The sequence below is a fragment of the Pristiophorus japonicus genome, chromosome 7 (assembly GCF_044704955.1).
Source record: "Pristiophorus japonicus isolate sPriJap1 chromosome 7, sPriJap1.hap1, whole genome shotgun sequence".
In the NCBI taxonomy this organism is placed as follows: Eukaryota; Metazoa; Chordata; class Chondrichthyes; family Pristiophoridae; genus Pristiophorus; species Pristiophorus japonicus.
This window is the reverse complement of record NC_091983.1, coordinates 205,021,848-205,042,944: the sequence shown is the minus strand read 5'-3', so window position 1 is coordinate 205,042,944 and position 21,097 is coordinate 205,021,848. Positions and strand designations below refer to the sequence as shown.

At 45.5% G+C, this 21,097-nt stretch overlaps 1 protein-coding gene across 1 annotated transcript in view; it reads right to left on the bottom strand.

Moving 5' to 3' along the window:
- plb1 (phospholipase B1) overlaps window positions 1–21,097 on the bottom strand; it is a 326,472-nt gene that overhangs the window by 186,618 nt on the left and 118,757 nt on the right. Inside the window, exons 17-26 of the mRNA XM_070884250.1 lie at window positions 19,410–19,514; window positions 17,991–18,086; window positions 12,564–12,638; window positions 12,324–12,404; window positions 11,800–11,860; window positions 8,172–8,230; window positions 6,593–6,666; window positions 5,779–5,822; window positions 4,428–4,536; window positions 3,128–3,179 (exon numbers count right to left, since the gene is read on the bottom strand). Of these exons, the coding sequence (XP_070740351.1) occupies window positions 3,128–3,179; window positions 4,428–4,536; window positions 5,779–5,822; window positions 6,593–6,666; window positions 8,172–8,230; window positions 11,800–11,860; window positions 12,324–12,404; window positions 12,564–12,638; window positions 17,991–18,086; window positions 19,410–19,514 (756 nt within the window). The remainder of the gene's footprint in view (window positions 1–3,127; window positions 3,180–4,427; window positions 4,537–5,778; window positions 5,823–6,592; window positions 6,667–8,171; window positions 8,231–11,799; window positions 11,861–12,323; window positions 12,405–12,563; window positions 12,639–17,990; window positions 18,087–19,409; window positions 19,515–21,097) is intronic.

Below are 21,097 nucleotides of genomic sequence, written 5' to 3'. Positions count from 1 at the left end.
TTAGGCTCCATAGAGTTCAAAAACGTGGGAAATATAATGAACCTTTTTAAAACACTGGTTCGGCCTCAATTGGGGTATTGTGTCCAATTCTGAGCACCGCTTTTTAAGAAGGATGTGAAGGCCTTAGATAAGGTGCAGAAAAGATTTACGAGAATGATCCCAAGGATGAGGCACTTCAGCTACTTGGCTAGACTGGCGATGCTGGGGTTGTTCTCCTTGGAGCAGATTTGAGAGGAGATTTGATAGAGGTGTTCAAAATCATGAGGGGTCTGGACCGAGTAGATAGAGATAAACTGTTCCCAGTGGCAGGAGGGTCGAGAACCAGAGGTCACAGATTTAAGGTGATTGTCAAAAGAACCAAAGGCGACAAGAGGAAATAAACTTTTTTACACAGCGAGTGGTTGGGATCTGGAATACACTGCCTGAAAGGGTGGGGGAGGCAGACTCAGTCACGGCTTTCACGAGGCAGTTGGATAAGTACCTGAAAGAAAAAAAATTGCAGAACCACGGGGAAAGAGCAGGGAGAGTGGAACGAGCTGAACTGCTCTTACTGAGAGCCGGCATGGGCTTGATGGGCCAAATGGCCTTCTTCCGTGCTGTAACCATTCTATGATTCTATCATTCCATGAACCAGGGGCATAGATTTAAAGTAATTGGTGGCAGGATTAGAAGGGAGTTGAGGAGAACTTTTTTCACCCAGAGGGGGTCTGGAACTCACTACCTGAAAGGGTGGTAGATGCAGAAATGCTCATCACACTTATAACACACTCGGATATGCACCTGAAGTGCTGTAATCTGCAGGGCTACAGACCAAAAGCTGGAAAGTGGGATTGGGCTGGATAGCTCTATTTTGACCAGCATAGACATGATTGGATGAATGGCCTCCTTCTGTGCCATAAATTTCTAAGATTCTATGAATACGTCCAACCTGAGTTGCCAACCCTATTACCCTCTGGACCGTGTCTATACTGCTCCTCATTTTACAGTTTGGTTGCTGCATCCAATTGTCGATCCCTATCTTTACATTTTTGCCCTTCTGCCGAGCTTGTTCACGGATTGCTGCTCAATCCTGATTTCAGCCAATCCACCCAAAAGCCTGTATATCTCCGCAGCCAGTTCTCTCGCCACCCATTACTTTCCTTTGTCCACCTGTCTAATTTAGTTATTATATGGAATTATAGCAGAGGATCCCAACTCTGGATATTATTTACACACTGAACAGTACTATATTTGTATTGTACATGTTTATATAACTCTATGGAGGAAAAATTGGGGGCGGTAACAGTGGTGAGGCATGAGGGGCGCAGGAGTCTCGCCTCTCACGAGAAATTGCGGTTACCGCCCTCAAAAGGAAGTGGAGTGCAAAATAAAGCGCTCCACTTCCTTTCTGGGGCAGTAGCAGGGCGGGGGTGTGGGGAGCGGGACACAGCGCTACGCACTGGGCCATGTAGCTTCAAACTCTGCATTATACAAATGGTCCTACCTGGACCACTGTGGAGTGGGGGTGCTGTGCCAACAGCCCAGCACACAAACAGAGCTGTCGCTGTCATCACCCAGTGCTGCTTCAGGGGGCAATGCCCAATTTAGGATCCAGGGCGCTAACGCGGCGCTGCGCTTGGCAGCCGATTGGGGAGCTATGGTTTACCACCGCCACTATATTCCTGCCGAATTTAGCAGGAGTCGTTAGCAGCTCCACGCCCAGCGAAAAGACATTTGCAACCCCGGCAGGGGGGGGCGGTATAACAGGAGGTGCAGATGACCCGAATTTCTAGGCATATGTGTGAATGTATGTTGTAATTTCAATTAAATAGAATATGAGGATCTGTGCCAATTCTTTTTTTTGCATTCTTTGCTGTGCTGATTAAGGTGAAGGATGTTAATGTTGGGGAACTGAACTCTTTCTGCTCAAGATTCTCAGTAGTAGCATCAAACACTCTGAAGGAATTTTTAATATGGCCCTTTTGTTGTACATCTGTAAAGCATGCACTCCCATGTTCCGCCACCAGGGAGCGCATCCCCTGAAGTCCCAAGGGATCCCAGCATCCCTTGGAGCACTGTATATAAGCCGGCCCCTAAGGCCTGTTACGCACTCTGGAGTGTCTTAATAAAGACTGAGGTTACTGTTACTTTAACCTCCCTGTGTGCAGTCTCATCTGTGTTTGGAACACAACACCTTTAATACCTGTTTTTAAGGAAGACTAAAAGAATGGACTTGATGTTTGCTCTGAAGCAAGGAAAATAAGGTCTGCGGAGCAGGAACTGTCAGGGCAATCCTTGCCCGGGAACCGTGAGATGGATAATGGAATGTACTCGGTAAAAGAGCACGATGGATTAAAGTATGAATGGCAAATAGGGGATAACTCATGTGTAGTCAATCACAATCGAGACAAAATTACAGGCGAGCTGGTTTGGGGAGCAATAGCCTGCCAAGGACCGGATCATTCATATTGCAACACCAATGGAGCAGAGGACTATGGGAAACTTGAATATGGTTGTAAACCTTCCAACTCCCAGGCCAAGTATCTTTTTTAAAATTTATTCCTTCATGGGTTGTGGGCATCGTAGGCAACGCCAGCATTTATTGCCCATCCCTAAAGAAGATGGTGGTGAACCGCCATTCTTTGTAGCAGTTTAGTACAACTGAGTAGCTTACTAGGCCATTTCAGGGGGCAGTTAAGAGTCAACCATATTGCTGTGGGTCTGGAGCCACATATAGACAAAACCAGGTAAGGACAGCAGATTTCCTTCCCTGAAGGACATTAGTGAACCAGATGAGTTTTTACAGCAACCCAGTAGTTTCATGGTCACCATTACTGATACTAGCCTTTTATTCCAGATTATTTAATTAACTGAATTTAAATTCCACAGCTGCCGTGGTGGGATTTGAACTCACATCCTCTGATCATTAATCCAGACCACTGGATTGCTAGTCCAGTGACATAACCACTATGCTACCATCCCTATCACAGAGTTAAGATACTGAGCAAAGCTTCCTCCATTCTCTGTGTCTCATTTCCCGCATCAATCATCCTATGGTCTCTCTGAGTCAGACTGCCAACTCGGTGCCGGGCATGAGGCAGCTTCGTGTAAACTTAAAGCCACGCAACTTTTGTTACTACAGATTTACCGAATCATTTTTCAGCAGCTTCACCAGTTTTCTGACTTGGATCATCAACTCCCTGTGAAATGTTGGAGAATAAAGAAGATAGTGTCAGCAAGCTTCATTTTAAACAGGGTTTGTTCAACCGGTTGTGATTTAATATTGTACAACTGATTCATTTAATTGCTTTTCTTAATGGATTTCCTTCTTGTTTCATTTTTTCTCCTGACACAGAAAACAAGCATCGGTCTTGTAAATATAATCTATCTCACCAGTGGCAGCCAATTACCAGCATCCTCCCCAGAATTATAACAACCCCATCATTCATCTTACATTTGGTTGTCCTAGTGAGCGAGTGCCTGAGTTCACTGTCGCCAGTGCAATAGATGCAAGAATGCTGACAAGCTGGTGTCACAATATGATCAAAAGAACTGGAGTATAGAAAGAATGGGAGCCATTTTACCCAATAAGCTAATTCCCTCCACAGACCATGGGCAATTTTCCTTACCAGCCATTTTCAGCCACCCAATCATCTGATGGTGACAACCAACCACTAGTAAAACTCAAGAAGATAAAGGATTGTGGAACCTCTCCACAACTCTCAGATTAATCATGTAGCGCATATACTATTCAACTCCATAATATAAGGATGGAGTGGATATGATAACACAGGTATGACAAGTCCAGACACCCAAATCCAGGTAGGACAAGTCTAGACACCCAAACCCAGTTAGGACAAGTCCAGACACTCAAACCCAGTTAGGACAAATCTAGACACCCAAACCCAGTTAGGACAAGTCTAGACACCCAAACCCAGTTAGGACAAGTCTAGACACCCAAACCCAGTTAGGATAAGTCTAGACACCCAAACCCAGTTAGGACAAGTCTAGACACCCAAACCCAGTTAATACAAGTCTAGACACCCAAACCCAGTTAGGATAAGTCTAGATACCCAAACCCAGTTAGGATAAGTCTAGACACCCACACCCAGTTGGAACAAGTCTAGACACCCAAACCCAGTTAATACAAGTCTAGACACCCAAACCCAGGTAGGACAAGTCTAGACACCCAAACCCAGGTATGACAAGTCTAGACACCCAAACCCAGTTAATACAAGTCTAGACACCCAAACCCAGTTAGGATAAGTCTAGACACCCAAACCCAGTTAGGACAAGTCTAGACACCCAAACCCAGGTAGGACAAGTCTAGACATCCAAACCCAGATAGGACAAGTCTAGACACCCAAGCACAAGTATGAGAAGACCAGACACCCAAACCCAGGACAAGTCCAGACACCCATGAAATGACCCAGAGAAGTTAGACATACGGAGCTTCAGCTCCTGCGACAGCCTGATTCAAGAAAGACTGGGGGGTATCTTGACGACCAATACCAGTGGAATATCCAACCAACGATGGGTTAAACTCACGGAGGATATCTGGAAAGAAAATAAGATATAACTTCTAATTGTTATGGAACTATAAATACATACACACCCAAGAGGTTAATAATATAATGCCCTGATATCAGCATCTGATAGAGACATAAACAGGAGACCGAGTTGAAGATTCTTGTGCAGAACTATAAATGGATCAGGGAAGCAGTTTGCATACAGTTTTATCAATGGATATCTGCTAAGCCCCTGATAGGAGCAGCATAGCACTTTTTTAATTGATCTCAGGATATGGGTGATGTTGACAAGGCCGCATTTATTGCCTTTCCCGTGACCCTGAGAAGGTGTTGGTGGGCTTTATCGCAGAGCTCCTTCAAGTCCTTATGCCGATGGTGCTCCTCCAATAGTGTTGAGTTTGGAGTTCCAGGAGATTGACCCACCAACGATGACGGAACGGCGATTTATGTCAGAGTCACGATCGTTGTGCGACTTGGATACTGCTGCTCTTGTCCTTTTTGGTGGCCAAGATTGCAAGAGAGGGAAGTGCTGTCAAAGTAAGCTCCTTGGTGAGTTATGGCATTGCATCCTGTAGATGTTGCAGTCACAATATGCTTGTGATAGAGTGAGTGGATATGGAGTACAGTTTCAGGGACATCAAGGAAGTTCACTGCTTTTCCCTCCAGTGTTTGAGAGGAAGCAGGAACTTCCTGTCCCAAGTCAGTTGCAAGGCCTGTGTGCACACCAGGCAAAAGCCTGTCCCCCAGTCTTGCATCTAAAAACTGGGCAGAAAACAACAGTGCAAATTCAGGCCTTAGAGCCTGTAGCTGCACTACCAGCTGCGGGCAGCCAGACCTTCTAATTACTGCTGGAGAGCAGATCATTGGGTGGAAATGTAAGAAATATATTTACTTGTCCTCTCCACCTTCAGCCTGCCCCAAGGACTCGCACAAACCCCTCTAGTCAGGTCCTTGTACCAGGTATCTCTGGGAGACTTTAACTGGGGCTGCCAGTGGTCCCAGGCATCGAAAGTGAGGCAGGAGGCTGTGAACAAACTCTCCTACCTCAATATAATAGGAACACTGAACCCACGCCTATTGTAAAAGTATGGGGATGGGGATAGGAACATTGCGTGAGGGAGACTCTGGGATGACAGTCTACCTTCTGAAATGCTCATGGTCTAAGTGGCACGTATTGTGGCAGTAACTGTGATTATAAGAACCCTGAAGAGTGATAGCTAGAGAAGAAAATGATGTGAATGAACAATATTGTAGAATATCCGCTACTTACTTGTCAATGTTGTGACAGTTGTTATATTCTCATTTCCTCCGATGCTGTGTAACACAAAAGAAAGATGCTCATTTCTCTTTGCCTCCATTTGCAGTGAAATTCACACACCGATTATGAAATGGAAGCAAAATACTTGCAACATCCTGAGACATCGGGGTAGAAATTGGTATAACTTGTGTCCCTTTATCGGGTGTAAAATGGTTGCAAGGCCTACCAATTTAGCAATGGGATGTCCTCATTGTTCAAATCGCTCCATGGCCTCGCCCCTCCCTATTTCTGTAACCTCCTCCAGCTCTGCAACCCACTGAGATCTCTGTGCTCCTACAATTCTGGCCTCTTGCGCATCACCAATTTTCATCGCCACACCATTGACGACCGTGCCTTCGGTCGTCTAGACCCTGAACTCTGGAATTCCCTCCTTACATTTCTCTACCTCTCTCTCCTCCTTTAAAACATTAATTGTATCAGTTGTGACTCAGTTGGAACACATTCACCTCTGAGCCAGAAGGTTGTGGGTTCAAGTCCCATTCCAGAAATTTGAGTCCAAAATCTAGACTGACACTCCAGGGCAGGGCTGAGAAATGAATCCTAATTTGAGATTCAGAGATCTGGCAAATAGTGCTTCAGATCTGAAAGTCATGATTGGGATTCGCCAGGAATGCTCAGACTTAGAAGTGAGTATTTACTGTTACTATACAGCACTATTGTGGAAATCCCATTTAAAGATTAGCAATAAACACACAAGAAGCCGAGAACAAAATGGTGAAACTTTACATATGGCACTAAACTGAAAGGGAGAGCAACAATTACTAACCTCCAGGCAAGTCCTCTGTACTGAGTGATAATGTCCAAAATATCATTGGGCTTTGATCCCGCTCCATTACCTGCCTACAGTATGGATGCAAAACATTATTTAATGCACTATTTTCAAAACTCACGCCGACTTGTATTGTACAATTCACAATGTTGGTTGGTTTGGTTCAGTGCCACACTGGCTTTTGTGCACATCTAGCAAGATATTGGGAAAGCCGTGTGGTCACTTTGTAGATGTTACAATCCCAACAAAGGCACAAAAACTTCTTCCCCACGCCCCCCCCAACCCGCCACCACCCCCCCACACCCTCAGTTTTTCTTCTCCTGCTGCTCCCTAGGAGATAAAAGAGCAGGAACAAGGTGACCATCACCCAATACCACACTCAGCTGACTTCCAGAAAGCTCGTGAGGGAAGATCACTAGAGACTCTCCTTCCAATTATCTCGCTACCTTGGTGAGAAGACACCTGGCCTCATTGAAACATATAAAATTCTTAGAGGGTAGATGCTAAGAGGCTGTTTCCTCTGGCTGGAGAGTCTAGAACTAGGGTTCGGGGTCTCAGGATAAGGGGTCGGCTGTTTAGGACTGAGATGAGGAGAAATTTCTTCACTCAGAGTGTTGTAAATCTTTGGAATTCTCTGCCCCAGAGGGCTGTGGATGCTCAGTCGTTGAGTATATTCAAAACTGAGATTGATAGATTTTTGGGCACCAAGGGAATCAAGGGATATGGGGATTGGACGGGAAAATGAAGTTGATGAAGAAGATCAGCCATGGCAGAGCAGGCTCGAGAGGCCGTATGGCCTACTCCTGCTCCTATTGAATTAAAAAAAAGAGAGTTGATATTGAGAACTCAGAATAGCCACGGCTAGATTTGTATCTTAGATCACATGTGAAGAATGATAAGAATATTTTTAAACCAGTACCATCTTTTAATGCTGGTACCTTCATCCCTACTCATTCACACTTCCTGGTGTGGTTGAGGCAAATAGCATAGTTGCATAAGGGGAAGCGAGATAAGTACATGAGGGAGAAAGGAATAGAAGGGTATGCCAACAGGGGCAGATAGAGTGGAAGGAGGCTCGTGTGGAGCATAAACACTGGCCGAATGGCCTCTTTCTGTACTGTAAATTCTATGTAATTCAATTTAGCTGAAAGGAAATTTTTCACAGCACAACAGGCCTTAAAGACAAACTTCCCCATTTTGGAAGCTAAATTAGCTTAAATTTAAAGTTTAATATTTATATTCTTCTTACCAATTAAAACCCTTTCCACCGTTTCTCCTCTTGTTCAAGTGGACGACAGAGTCAGGGGTAGGAAATTAGGACAGACCTTGCTCCATTACAATTCTCTGGCTCTGCCGTCCAATTGAACAAGTACCAGTCTGCAGGCCAGGCTAAGTACCCCTAAAATGTTTGAAGGATAGCTGGTAGCTTCACAGAGCAGCTGGCAGGTTTGAAGGATTGTGCAGTGCCCATGTAGCTGCAAATAGTAGGTTCTATAAAGCAAGCATCGTAAATCTTAACAATACCAGGACAATCCCGAAAAGCAATTTTGTTTTGTCTCCTGTTGTCCACACTCACCGTGAGGGAGTCTCCCAGGGCAGCGATCACCTTTATGTCCGCTGGTCTGAGCTGGTGGACTGGTGGAGGAAGAAAAGCACTAGATATGAGCGACAGTTAAACTGCGGTACTTGGGGCAAAGAATTACGCACAAAAATTGGATTCATCTTGTGTTGCAACATACTTATGCTTTTTGTCTTAGATTTTTCTGGAGCTGATAATGCTAGTAATAGTTTAGAAACAACAGTGCTATTACAGTGGAAATTAGATCAGATATGTGGCCACTCTGCGCACTTAGGTGAGGTCAGCGGGTATTGACCCATAATCTAGCACTGCATGGGCTCCAACGCACTCTGCTTTTGTCCTGGCCTATATCTGTTTATTTGTAAATGGATGGAAGGTGCCAATAAAAATATATTTACAGCTAGTCGAGTGCACTCCAAAACCAGCTCCACCCAGGTCAGCTGAAATGATAACACCCGAAAACTCACACATAAGATTTTATGGATATTATCACTGCTGATGCCCTTTGAGGGATCATCCTATTGACTGAGGAAGCGTAAACTACAGTGGAGGCTGGCCAATAAAGAATGTTCAAAATGACTTTACTCCTTTGATGAAAGAAGGGTTAATTACACTTATTGTAGAAACCTGACAAATCAAAATTAAGTTGGCGGAGCGAATGATTTTGCTTCTGAAGGTTTTGGGGCCTGAAAATCCACAGGAAACAGTTTATAGCCTTCCACTAGGGGTGCATCTTGCGTGTCCGCCATATTGGAAAGGCTGGCAGGTCCGCTGAAGGCTCTGAGGTTCGGAGCTGCCCCCAAGCCCTATTTATAACAACAACAACTTATATTTATATAGCGCCTTTAACGTATTGAAACGTCCCAAAGCTCTTCATAGGAGTATTATGCAATACAAATTTGACCTGGAGCCACATAAGTAGAAATTAGCACAGGTGACCAAAAGCTTGGTCAAAGAGGTATGCTTTAAGGAGCGTGTTGAAGGAGGAAAGAGATATAGAGAGGCGGAGAGGTTTAGGCAGGGAGTTCCAGAGCTTGGGGCTTAGGCAACAGAAGGCACAGCCACTAAGAGGGCAGAATTAGAGGAACGCATATATCTCGGGGGACTGTGGGGCTGGAGGAGATTACAGAGATAGGGAGGGGCGAGACCATGGAAGGATTTGAAAATAAGAACGAGAACTTTGGAATTGAGATGCTGTTTAACCGAAAGCCAATGTAGGTCAGCGAGCACAGGGGTGATGGGTGAGTGGGACTTGGTGCGAGTTAGGACACAGGCACCTGAATTTTGGATCACCTCTAGCTTACTTAGGGTAGAATGTGTAAGTCCAGCCAGGACTACGTTGGAATAGTCAAGTCTAGAGGTATAAGCTGAGGCAAGGGCTGAGATGGGCGATGTTACGGAGGTGAAAATAGGCGATCTTAATTATGCTGCGGAAATGTGGTCGAAAGGTAATTTCGGGGTCAAATATGACACCAAGTTTGCGAATTGGTTCAGTCTCAGACAGAAGTTGGGGAGAGGGATGGAGTCAGTGGCTAGGGAACGGAGTTTGTGGCGGGGACTGAAAACAATGGCTTCAGTCTTCCCAATATTCAATTGGAGAAAATTTCTGTTCATCCAGAACTAGATGTCAGACAAGCAGTCTGCCAATTTAGTGATGCAGGGGTGGAGAGAAGTGGTAGTGAGGTAGAGCTGGACGTCATCAGCGTACATATGGAAACTGACTGATGCTTGTAGAGGCCACCTAAAAATTGCTGTGCTAAAATATGGCCTTTACCTCTTTTGACTTTCAGGTCATGTCCACTGACAGAGTTTATGATCAACTTTATAAAAGACATCTTGTGGAAAATTAGGGAAAATCGGGGAAGCATGGTAGGCCCACATCTTTCACTTTTGAAATAGAGCTATGCCCACTCCTGGCCTTGTTTGGGATGAACAGAGCCCCTGCCTTTCACCCCACCTCAAACAAAGCGGATCGAAACTCTGAGCCATATCAAGGTCGCGGCCTAATTTTCTACCCTTCCATTGCATACCCGCTGGAGATTGGCGGGAGTGTGCCAGAAAGGCCATGGAGATTTGGCCTCTTTCTACTATCTGTCCATGTTAATGAATACCTCATCACTGCTTCTAGGTTTCTCAAATGTATTTCCACGTAGCTAGGAAAATTGACAAAAGTGTCTTTAGTTCAGTCGTAGAATGAATCAGACTTGGTCTAAACTGGTCCAATGAAGTTTTTGTGAATCTTTGATTGGGCCTGATTCTTGCTACAATCCCTGACCCTACCTGATTCTCACTTCCAGTCCCACCCTGAGCTAACTCCTACATAGGATTACATATAGGATACACAGCAGAGAAGCAGGCCATTCGGCCCAACCAGTCCATTCCGGCCTTTATGCTCCTCGAGCCTCCTCCCGTCTTTCTACATCTAACTCTATTAGTATAAGCCTCTATTCCCTTCTCCCTCATATGATTATCTAGCCTCCCCTTAAATGCATCCATACTTTTTGCCTCAACCATTCCTTGTAGTAGCAGGTTTCACATTCTCACCACTCTCTGGGTAAAGAAGTTCCTTCTAAATTCCCTATTTAATTCCTTGGTGACTATCTTATATTGATGGTCTCTAGTGTTGCTTTTCTTATGAATGGGAACACTTTGTATCCACTCTATCAAAACATTTCATTATTTTAATGATCTCTATGAGGTCACCCCTCGACCTTCTTTTTCAAGAGAAAAGAGACCCAGCCTGTTTATCCTTTCCTGATATGTCTACAGGCACATTTCTGGAATCATCCTTGTAAATCTTCTCTGCACCCTCTCCAGTGTCTCTATATCCTTTTTTATAATATGGTGACCAGAATTGTACGCAGTACTCCAAGTGTGGTCTAACCAAGTTTCGATACAGCTTTAGCATAACTTCTCTCATTTCCAGTTCTTTCCCTCCAGCAATATACCCTAGTGCTTGGTTTGCTTTTGGTAGCTAGAGAGAAACTATTTCCAAGGGGGTATAACCTTAAAATTAGAGCTAGGCTGTTCAGGGGTGATGCGAGGAAGCACTTCTTCACATAAAGGGTAGTGGAAAGTTTTAACTCTCTCTCCCAAAAAGCTGTTGAGGCTAGGCCAATTGACAATTTCAAAACTAAGTTTGATAGAATTTTGTTACGTAAGGATATTAAGGGATATGGAACCAAGGTGGGTAAATGGAGTTAAGGTACAGATCAGCCATGATCTTATTGAAAGGCGGAATGGGCTCAAGGGGCTGAATGGCCTACTCCTGCCCCTATGTTACTATGTTCTAGAGTTAGCCACATTGTTGTGACACAGCACCTAACCTGCACAGAGACTAATGCTGACATTGTCTACAAGAGTGTTGGAAAAAAATTCCTAAGGGAGTTGGCAATCCCCACCTGTAATCCCCACAGTAAGAGTGAACTCTTGAAGTGAAGCAATGAGAGAGCAAGGGGAAGGTTGGTGAAAGCATAATCTTTCCGACAATGTGAATTATTGCTTGAGTCACCTTACTTGAGCCAATATTCCTTGCAAACCCGTTGCTTACCAGTGGGTGCATGGCCAGAGATTGAATCTGACTGAGTTGATAGGGCATTGCTATAACCGTGTGCCTTTACTGTACCTGAGACTGGAACAGCATTGGATGGGTCCCTTTCCATACATATCACTTCACTCCCAGAATCCTGGTTAAAAATGAGACACAAATTTATCGAAAGAACACTGTTGATGCACGTAATTACTTTTATTTGAAAGTGTAAATTACTACATTTAATTAAGAACAGAAAGTGCTGGAAGTGCACAGCAGGTTGACCAACCACTAAAAGAAAGAGCTAGGTTCATCTATTTGGATGTGACTGGGTCAGAACTTCCTTGTGAAAGGTCATATCTGAAACATCAACCTTCAGCAGCACCCAGGCTGCACAGAGCAGTCTTACAACGGAAAGGGAAAGAAAATCATTTAGCAATAAAATAAAAAAGACTTGTGCTGTGAAAATGATTCTCTGCACATTTTGGCAACCCAAGTTGTGAAGGAGAGCTGAAAATAATTCGACGCAGATCAGGAAGATGGGAGGAACCAAACAAGGGAGAAAGTGATGAAGGTGCAAGTCACAAAGATGAAAAACATCTGTTGGCGATGTAGTTTACCTGCTGACTTGCCATCCCCATCTCCGCATCCAGACTTTTTGCATAGTCGCTGTTTCGGTAAGTGAAGAGGAAGGGTCTCTTCTGCGGGAATTGACAGATACAGCAAGTTATTATGATACAGCAGTACAACTTTCCATTTAAACAGCAAACATCCCAAGGTGCTGAACACAGGAGGAATGATTAATAGCACAGAGCGACTTATGTAGTCCGAGATCAGCAGACATACCGGTCTGATCTTACCTGGGTCGGACAATGCAACCGAGGGTTTGTTGCTGAGCATTCAAGGACTTCATTTTTCTCCCCACTGGGTTCGAGCTGTGAAGAAGAACAGATGGACTTGAGATTGAGGTTCAGTGCCACACTTGTTGAAAGATTTCGTCACAGCGCAATTAGCAGTGCAGACTCTGACCTTGGCAGTAGCAAGTTTGAATTTAAACACACAATATCTTGGTTTAGGGCTCATTATTTATAGGGACTTGTGTATGAGGAGGCCAGGTGAAGTGTTTCACTCCTTCAAAGATGCTTTTAGACCTTGATATGATCATCATTGTTTTTATCTTTTGGTTCAGATTGCAATCTTGCCTTATCTGAAGTTCGGACTGATCGAATGATTCAGCAAACCTGAACTGCCGCTGCTCCAGCCCGCCTGTTGCTAAGTCCAATATGGCGGGTTGAAAACTCGTGCGCCACCAGGCCGTGGCACAGCGCAGTGGAGTGCGACCGCGTCACCCGCCATTTTGTTGAACTCATTATCGGGTTGGGTCCACATCCCGGCATTTGACAGCCATAGCGTTTGCCCCTGTGCTATCGCATGAGCCAAAAGGTGAGGGACGCATCTACAGACCAGATATGAGGGGCTATGTTGTTCCGTTCCATGTTCCATTACTGATGCCGCACCACATTTGGGCTCAGTGCCTTAAGCCAATGCCATAATCAGCATGGTTTTAATTAGACTTGACAACCTGGAGGCACCTCTATAGGATCATACAGCACAGAAGGAGGTTGTTCGGCCCATTGTGACTGTGCCGGTTCTTTGAAAGAGCTATTCAATTAACCCCACCCCGCAGATCTTTCCAAATAACCTTGCAGGAAGGACAGAGACAACATGAAGAGTTGTTTCATCATCACTGGGTCAAAATCCTGCAACTCTCTACCAAACAGCACTTTTGGAGTATGTCCACCACACGGACTGCAGCGGTTCAAGAAGGCGGCTCACCACCACCTTCTCAAGGGCAATTAGGGATGGGCAATAAATACTGGTCTCGCCAGCAACACTCACATCCTGAGAATGAATAAGAGAAATAGAAATAGGAATGGGTTGGCGGGAGTGGGGTGGTGAGGTGAAAGCAATGAGGCCAGAATAAACAGAAATGTTCAAATAAAATGGGAATGGCCACATTGTAGAAGTGGCAGAGGCAGCAATTGTAGTAACAACAAGAGAAGTGACGATAACAGCAGCAAGAGGCAAGGCAAATGTCTTATCGCACTTGAACTATCTTTGATCATTTGTATATCGCTGCAGCAATTAACATGACATTATCAGAGATTGGCCGATCCTCCAGCATCTACTTCATTGCTAAGTACTCTGATTCTAGGGCCTTTGCAAAAACCTCACCGTGCAGTATCACATCTGGATTATTTGTTAACGAGGGACAAGACCTTTCCTCTAAACTCCCATATCAGTAACCTCTTGAACAAACAGTGTTTCTGAGAGAGAAAAAACCAGAAAATGCTGGAATTCACTCAGCGGGTAATTTAGCATCCGTGGAGAGAGAAACAGAATTAACATTTCAGGTTGATGACCTTTCATCAGAACTGGAAAATGTTAAGGGCTAGAAATTCGGTATCGCCCGCTTTGAGGCGGTGACGGCCCCCAGAACCCTACCTTTAGCACTGGGCGATGTCTACCGCCTCAAAGTGGGATATTCAGTTGTATTACCTCAAGAGGAGAGTGGAGCGCTAAGAGAAGCGTTCTACACTCCTCTTAGGGTGCTAATGGAGCGATACTGCGGGAGGGCCTACTCAATCTTTTGGCACTAGGATGCACCTGAAAAAACAGTTCCTGCTGAAAAATTCAATAAACCTCACCCACACTTCCCCACTACTGCAACACATAAATAAAAGTTGAAAAAGTGAAATTTCAGCATTTACCTGGCACTCTGGATGATATCGACAGGCACTACCGCAGGCTAAAGAGTCAATTTTGCAAGTGCGGGATTACGGGGGCGTTGCACGCTCGGTGACATCACCGAGTGGGCAGTGCTAGTGAACGCAGCGCAAATTGCCAGTGCCGCCACTAAACCTTCACTGAAGTTCGCAGCAGGTGCTGACAGCGTGGGAGGTGATTGGGCCCCGAACGGGTGGCGCTAACCAACCGAATTTCTCCCCCCTAGAGATTTAACAGTTTTTAAGCAAGTACAGAGGCAGAGAAAGGGGAGAACAAAGGGGATAGGTGGAGGGCAGAAGTGATTAAATGACAAAAGGGATGATGGTGCAAGGCAAAAGGAGGTGATGATGAGACAAGTATAGAAACAAAAATCAAAAGCAAAATACTGCGGATGCTGGAAATCTGAAATAAAAACAGAAAATGTTGGAAATTCTCAGCAGGAATACTGTGGAGAGAGAAACAGAGTTAACGCTTCAGGTCAATGACCTTTCGTCAGAGAAACAAAAGATGTGGCCAGAGGAGGTGAAAATGGTTACAGCAGAATAGCAGAGGGGGAGCAAAGCATGGAAAATGTGGCATAGAGGAGAAAGGTTCCCATGGACCGGGAATGTGTCAGAAGAAAGGCAGGTAGACCCCAGAGGTGCAGACTCTCAACTTTCATTGGTGGCCCCAGGGGCACTGCAGAATTCGGAGCTGGGCACTAAATTTACAGAGGGGTCCTTCAACAGGTATTAGGCCCCTCATTAAAATATGCAAGCAACCTGACGCCTGTTTCTGCCAATTTGGCTGAGAAAACATTCCAGAACTTTCCTCTTTGTAGGAAGAGAAATCTGACTTCTGGCCAACCACTGATAGGCGGCACAAACAGAAACCTGGCATCAACGTAAAAATTAATGTCAGCATAAACTTTCTGTCACCTCTCTGTAACCTCCTCCAGCCCAACAAATCCCTGAGAATTGTGCATTTCTCCATCTCTGGTTTCTCCTCTTCGCCCCATCATTGGTGGGTACGTTTTCAGCCATACAAGCCCCACGCTTTCCCTGAACGTCTTCACCTTTGCATCTTCCTACTTAAAATCCATCTCTTTAACCAAGCTTTTCAGTGGCAGCACTCTCGCCTTTGAGTCAGTAGGCCGTGGGTTTAAGCTGCACTGCAGAATCATGAGCACACGATCCAGGCTGGCACTTCAGTGCAGTACTGAGGGAGTGCTGCACTGTCAGAGGTGCCATTACTCAGATGAGAAATTAAACTGAGGCCCCACCTGTACTCTCAGGTGGATGTAAAAGATCCAGCACTGTATAGAATCGTGACTGAGTTTGATGTGCGTGATCCACTAAATCCCCTGCTTAATACGCAGTAGAGCTTTATCAACAGCCATCTCCTTATCATTTTGTTTTTAAATTAAATAGGTTTGAAACGCCCAAGGAATTTAACCTCTGATCTAAACAAATTTATTTTTTCTTTCTCATCACTTATTGAGAAAGAAATACCGCAATAATGACATAAAAAATAAACAGTTCATTGATGCACAGCAATCCTTTATCTTATCTGAAGTATCTCAGATTAGCTAAGACTTTTGAGATAATGCTTGTTTTGCTTTTTTTCCCTAGAAACAGCAATGGCAAAAGGTCAATGAACCCAAAGTGTTTGGGAACGCAGACAACTATTGTGGAATCTTCCAAAGTGCTGGTGACATTTTGTTAGTTGCAAAAAGAGCTACGATATTATCAGGCCAAGATGCAGAAATTCCAAATCAGTATTTTCGGTTCTTAGTTTTTAAATGCGATTGTTTACAAAGCAACTCGGTATGGTCCAATAGGAAGCAGTTTGTTGCAGCACTGAGGGCTAGAGGTTCTATTAGAGTGACCTAGGATAAGGGCGTCCCATCGTGGACTGAGGGGTAAATGCCCATCATTGTCTCCTGGAGTTATGTTCTCGTCAGGCAAAGTAGTACAGATAACAGTAAATTAGGAATGGCATCCTATATATACATAAGAGAGTGGTATATAAACAAAGAAACTATGCTATGTGATACTATCGTATGAACACTTTTGGGTGTAAACCTGTCCGACAGTGCTGCAACACTTTTTGCCCTGCACCATCATCCCTTTTGTCATTTAATTTCTCCTGCCTTCCATCCTATCAACACACCTTCCTTTTTATTCTTTCTTCCTCCTCGCCCCTCCCTGCTTGTGTACGTGCTTAAAAACTGTTACATCTCTAACTTTTTCCAGTTGAGAAAAAAGATCATTGACCTGAAACACTCTGGGCTGGATTTTCGATTGGTTGCTGCCTCTGTTTTCGCCCCGGAGGGCGATAGTGGCGACTGAGAGCATTTCTGGGCAGGCGGCCACTTCCAGCGCTCCGCTGGGACATTCGGTGCCGGGTTTGAGGGGGCGCGGAGCAGTACCGGCCGGGAGGGGCGAGCCAGTGTGCAACGCCCCCGGTTGTGACACCGGCTCGAAATTTGAAGCTCGTCCAATCCGTAGCGCCCCGCAGCGCGCCCTAATGGGACCGCCTGTGAAAGCTGGCAGTTCCAGCTGTAGCGGCCGCAGTGAGGGAAGGAATGTGTACCGAAGGGAAGTGTGATTGTTTATTATTTTTTTTATTTTTGCGATTCAGGTGGATGTGGCGTCAGGATAGTATTGGGAATGTTTTTGGTGTTTATTTTCAGATTTTTGTTTCACAGAAGCCTCTCTTAGGGTCCTCGGAGGCCAGCTGTTTACTTCGGGATTTTCATTTGCTCAGCCGGCCTAGCGCTATAAAAGAGGTGTGGAACCACCCCCTTCGTGCTCTGCTCCACACTCAGGGTAAATCTTGCAGCTGGAGACGCAAACCATTTCCCGACACAAATGTTACCGCTCTGCCTGGGTTGATGCTGCAACAGAGGCGCGACGGAATTTCTACCCCTGTGTTTTTCTCTCTCCACAGATGCTGTCTGACCTTCTGAGTGTTTCCAACATTTTCTGATTTCCAGCATCCACAGTATTTTGCTTTCGTGTTAACTTGTCTAGTGGTTTAAGTAGGGTAACACATCAGATAACATAACAGGCGGGAGGGGTTTGGTATGAATGTGTTGCGTTTGTAGAATAATGTTGTACAGTGTCGCTCCAACTACACAACATTATAGAATGATGGATTCCTGGGAGTGATTACAGGCTGGAATCTAATCAAGAGGTGGGAAGCGCATGCCGAGCATAAACACTGGCATGGACCAGTTGGGCTGAATGGCCTGTTTCTGTGCTATACATTCTATGTCATTCTATGTAATTCCAGGCTACAATCCAAGTTTCACTCCACCAACTGACAGCCAGATATGTGAGGTGAGGGGAGGGCAGGGTGGTAATTTACAACCTCCTGCCAAAGGGTAAAACCGGCCCCATTTTAAAATGCAAGCCCGATTTTCCATTGTGTTACTTTCAATGGAAAGCTGGTATGGCTGCAAGAGTAGTGACAGAGCAGCTACAGATAAATGGGAAATAAAAAAACCGTATACACACCATGTTATTCCAAAGACCGCTGGCTAACAAGGCACGGCTCCTGTCACTGAAATGGAAGCCATCCTGTGAAAAGTAGCTGAGATCGGGTTTACCATCCTGTCAGGAACAATGAACACAGAGAAAACATGGTCAAAATAGTCTCTCGCGGAACAAACAACCAGTACACTGGGTCAGCCATCTGAACCCCTCAATTAGATTCCAGTCTATAATCACTCCCAGGTCAGAGCAGGTTACTACCATGGAACTCAATATCCACCTCCTCCACTCCTGGCACACTATGGCTGCAGTATGTACGATCTACAGGACGCACTGCAGCAACTCGGCAAGGTTACCTCAACAGCACCTTCCTCCCTCTAACACTGAAAAGACCATCATCTCCAAGTTTCTCTCCAAGTCACACACCACCCTGACTTAGATCTATATTGTCGTTCCTTCCTCATCACTGGGTCAGACCTGAAATTCCCTACCTAACACTATTGTTGGAGCATCATCGCCAGAGCCTAATTAATATGGTATCTTTTTAACTCACTTTGAGCGCGATATTTTCAATGAGATATTAACTCTGGATGTAAACCAGAAGCTTCCCTGCTGCAGACCAAACCTCCCTGCCTCATGGCCAGAAGCCAACTGGCAGTCATTGACCTACCTGAGGAGGGACCTTGGGAGCTAACATCCTTGGAATGAGGCCAATAACATTTGTTTCGCAACAGCCGCCTGCACTGTGCCATGGATCAAATACTTCTTGTGCAAACAACACATTTTAACATTTGCTCGTGAAATTTTTTTTAAAGTCATCACATCGTGCAATTTCAAACCAAATGATTTTGGCCTTGTAATTAACCCCCTCGCGACAGGTGGGAGGGGGTCGGGGAGGGTAAAAATGGGGAACACATCCCCAACCCGCCGTGCACGCGCCCATTTGCGTTTACACGGCGGCGGGTTTCGTGCCGTGTGAGTGTCCCGCCTTGGAGAGATGGGACACTTCATTAACATATTTAAATCAGGCTTCCATAGTGCAATTGAGTGCTCCCTCTAGCCCCTCAAGGAAGCCTACAGCCTCCCCTCTGTCAATTGCGGCCTCTCTCTCGCCCCACCATGATCGCAGACCACCCCCAGTCAAGCCCCGATATCTGGCCTTCTACCCTTCCCAATTGCAAATCTCTTCCTACCCTCTCAAGCCTTCCACCCCACCTCCCCCCACCCCCTTCCCAATTGCCCAATACCGTCCCCACGTACCCTGATTCGATCTCGCCGCTGGTTATTTGGTCGGCTGCCAGGCAGGGAACCGAAGAAAAAAACTACAATGGGGTCCTGTCATTAACTTTGGCAAGACCTTCGCATCCCCGGACTTTCCAGGTTTGCCTCTCGCTCCCTCCTCACATTCCTGATATCAGAGTCATTGGATTTTTATAGACTTACTGCAGTGAGAGGAATCTCCATGTTTCTGAGAAAGGGCTGCAAAACCACCGTGAAATCATCGCGTTTGTCATAGATGCCAGAATACACCAGCTCTTGGAGGACATTCTGGAGAAACAACCACACTACAAAGGTCAGAAAAATTGTTTCGTTAAAAAAAAATTCCCCTTTCATTTTCTCTTCTAAGTCCAGTTTCACTCCCTATTACATCAGCCAAGGAAGTTCACATGTGGGCCCAAGTTGAGTCTGATCATGAGAATATAAGAAATAGGAGCTAAAGTAGGCCATATGGTCCTTTGAGCCATAGTTAGGCCACATCTAGAATACTGCGTGCAGTTCTGGTTAGAGGAAATATGTGATTGTACTCAAGAGGGTACAAAAGAGATTTACGAGGATGTTGCCAGGACTGGAGAATTTTAGATATGAGGAAAGATTGGATAGGCTGGGTTTGTTTTCCTTGGAACAGAGGAGGAGGAGGGGGAGACCTTATTGAGGTGTACAAAATTATGAGGGGCCGAGATAGAGTAGATAGGAAGGACTTATTTCCCTTAGCTGAGGGGTCAACAACCAGGGGGCATAGATTTAAAGTAATTGGTTGGAGGTTTAGAGGAGATATGAGGGGAAATGTCTTCACCCAGAAGGTGCTGGGGGTCTGGAACTCAATGCCTGAAAGGGAGGCAGAAACCCTCACCACATTCAAAAAGTGCTTAGATGCGCACTTGAAGTGCCGTAACCTACAGGGCTACAGACCAAGAGTTGGAAAGTGGGATTAGGCTGGATAGCTCTTTGTTGGCAGCTGCGGACACGAAGGGCCAAAATGGCTTCCTTCCGTGCTGTAAATTTCTATGACTCTATGAGCATGTTCCGCCATTCATCAAGATCATGGCAGATCTTCTACCTCAACTCCATCTTTCCACACTAACCCCAAGGGCTAGATTTTACATTTTTGTGCAGATCGCCCAAAAATGGGCGTGATTTCCGGCGTGGGTGGTAAAAATGGGTCTTCCGATCGCCGGCTTCTCAGCCATTCTCAAAGCACCTCGTCTCCATTTTTTAAATTGGGCGTTACCGCGAGAGATATGAAATGGGCATTAGCGTTAAATCTCTCTGACCTTCTGCCGTAAAGTGTCGCTGTCCTTAGCAACAGCATGGCAACGTTCGATTCCCACGATTCAGGAGGTCAAGGGTCATCATGACATGCGCAGAAGAGGAGACAGAGAGGGAGCTGAGAGGGACTGAAGGCGTGTCTGAGTGTGATGTGGCAGCTTTGGGAGGAGGAAGGGAGAATTTGGAGCTTTAGAGCAAATAGGGAAACAACAATTATCTATTACCAGCCACATATTTGCCCGAATTTGGCCTATAATGGAGGGAGGGGAGGAGGCATCACAGCACGCTGGAGAGAGCAGTGAGCTGGGAGAGGAGCACACTGGAGGGCGCAAAAGAGTGAGGATGTTCTCGGATGAGGCAAATGCCTCCCTCCTGCAGGAGGTCGAGCTACGCTGGGGTGATTTGACACAGGGAGGTCGTGGGAAGCCCACCCCAAAGGCCTACCAGAAGATATGGACCGAGATCGCAGAGGTGGTCTCGTCGGTGACCAACGAGGTGCGTGAGGGCAACCAATGCCGCAAACGATGGAACGACCTTGTGGGATCCGCAAGAGTAAGTATTACATTTATTTAAATGTACTTCTG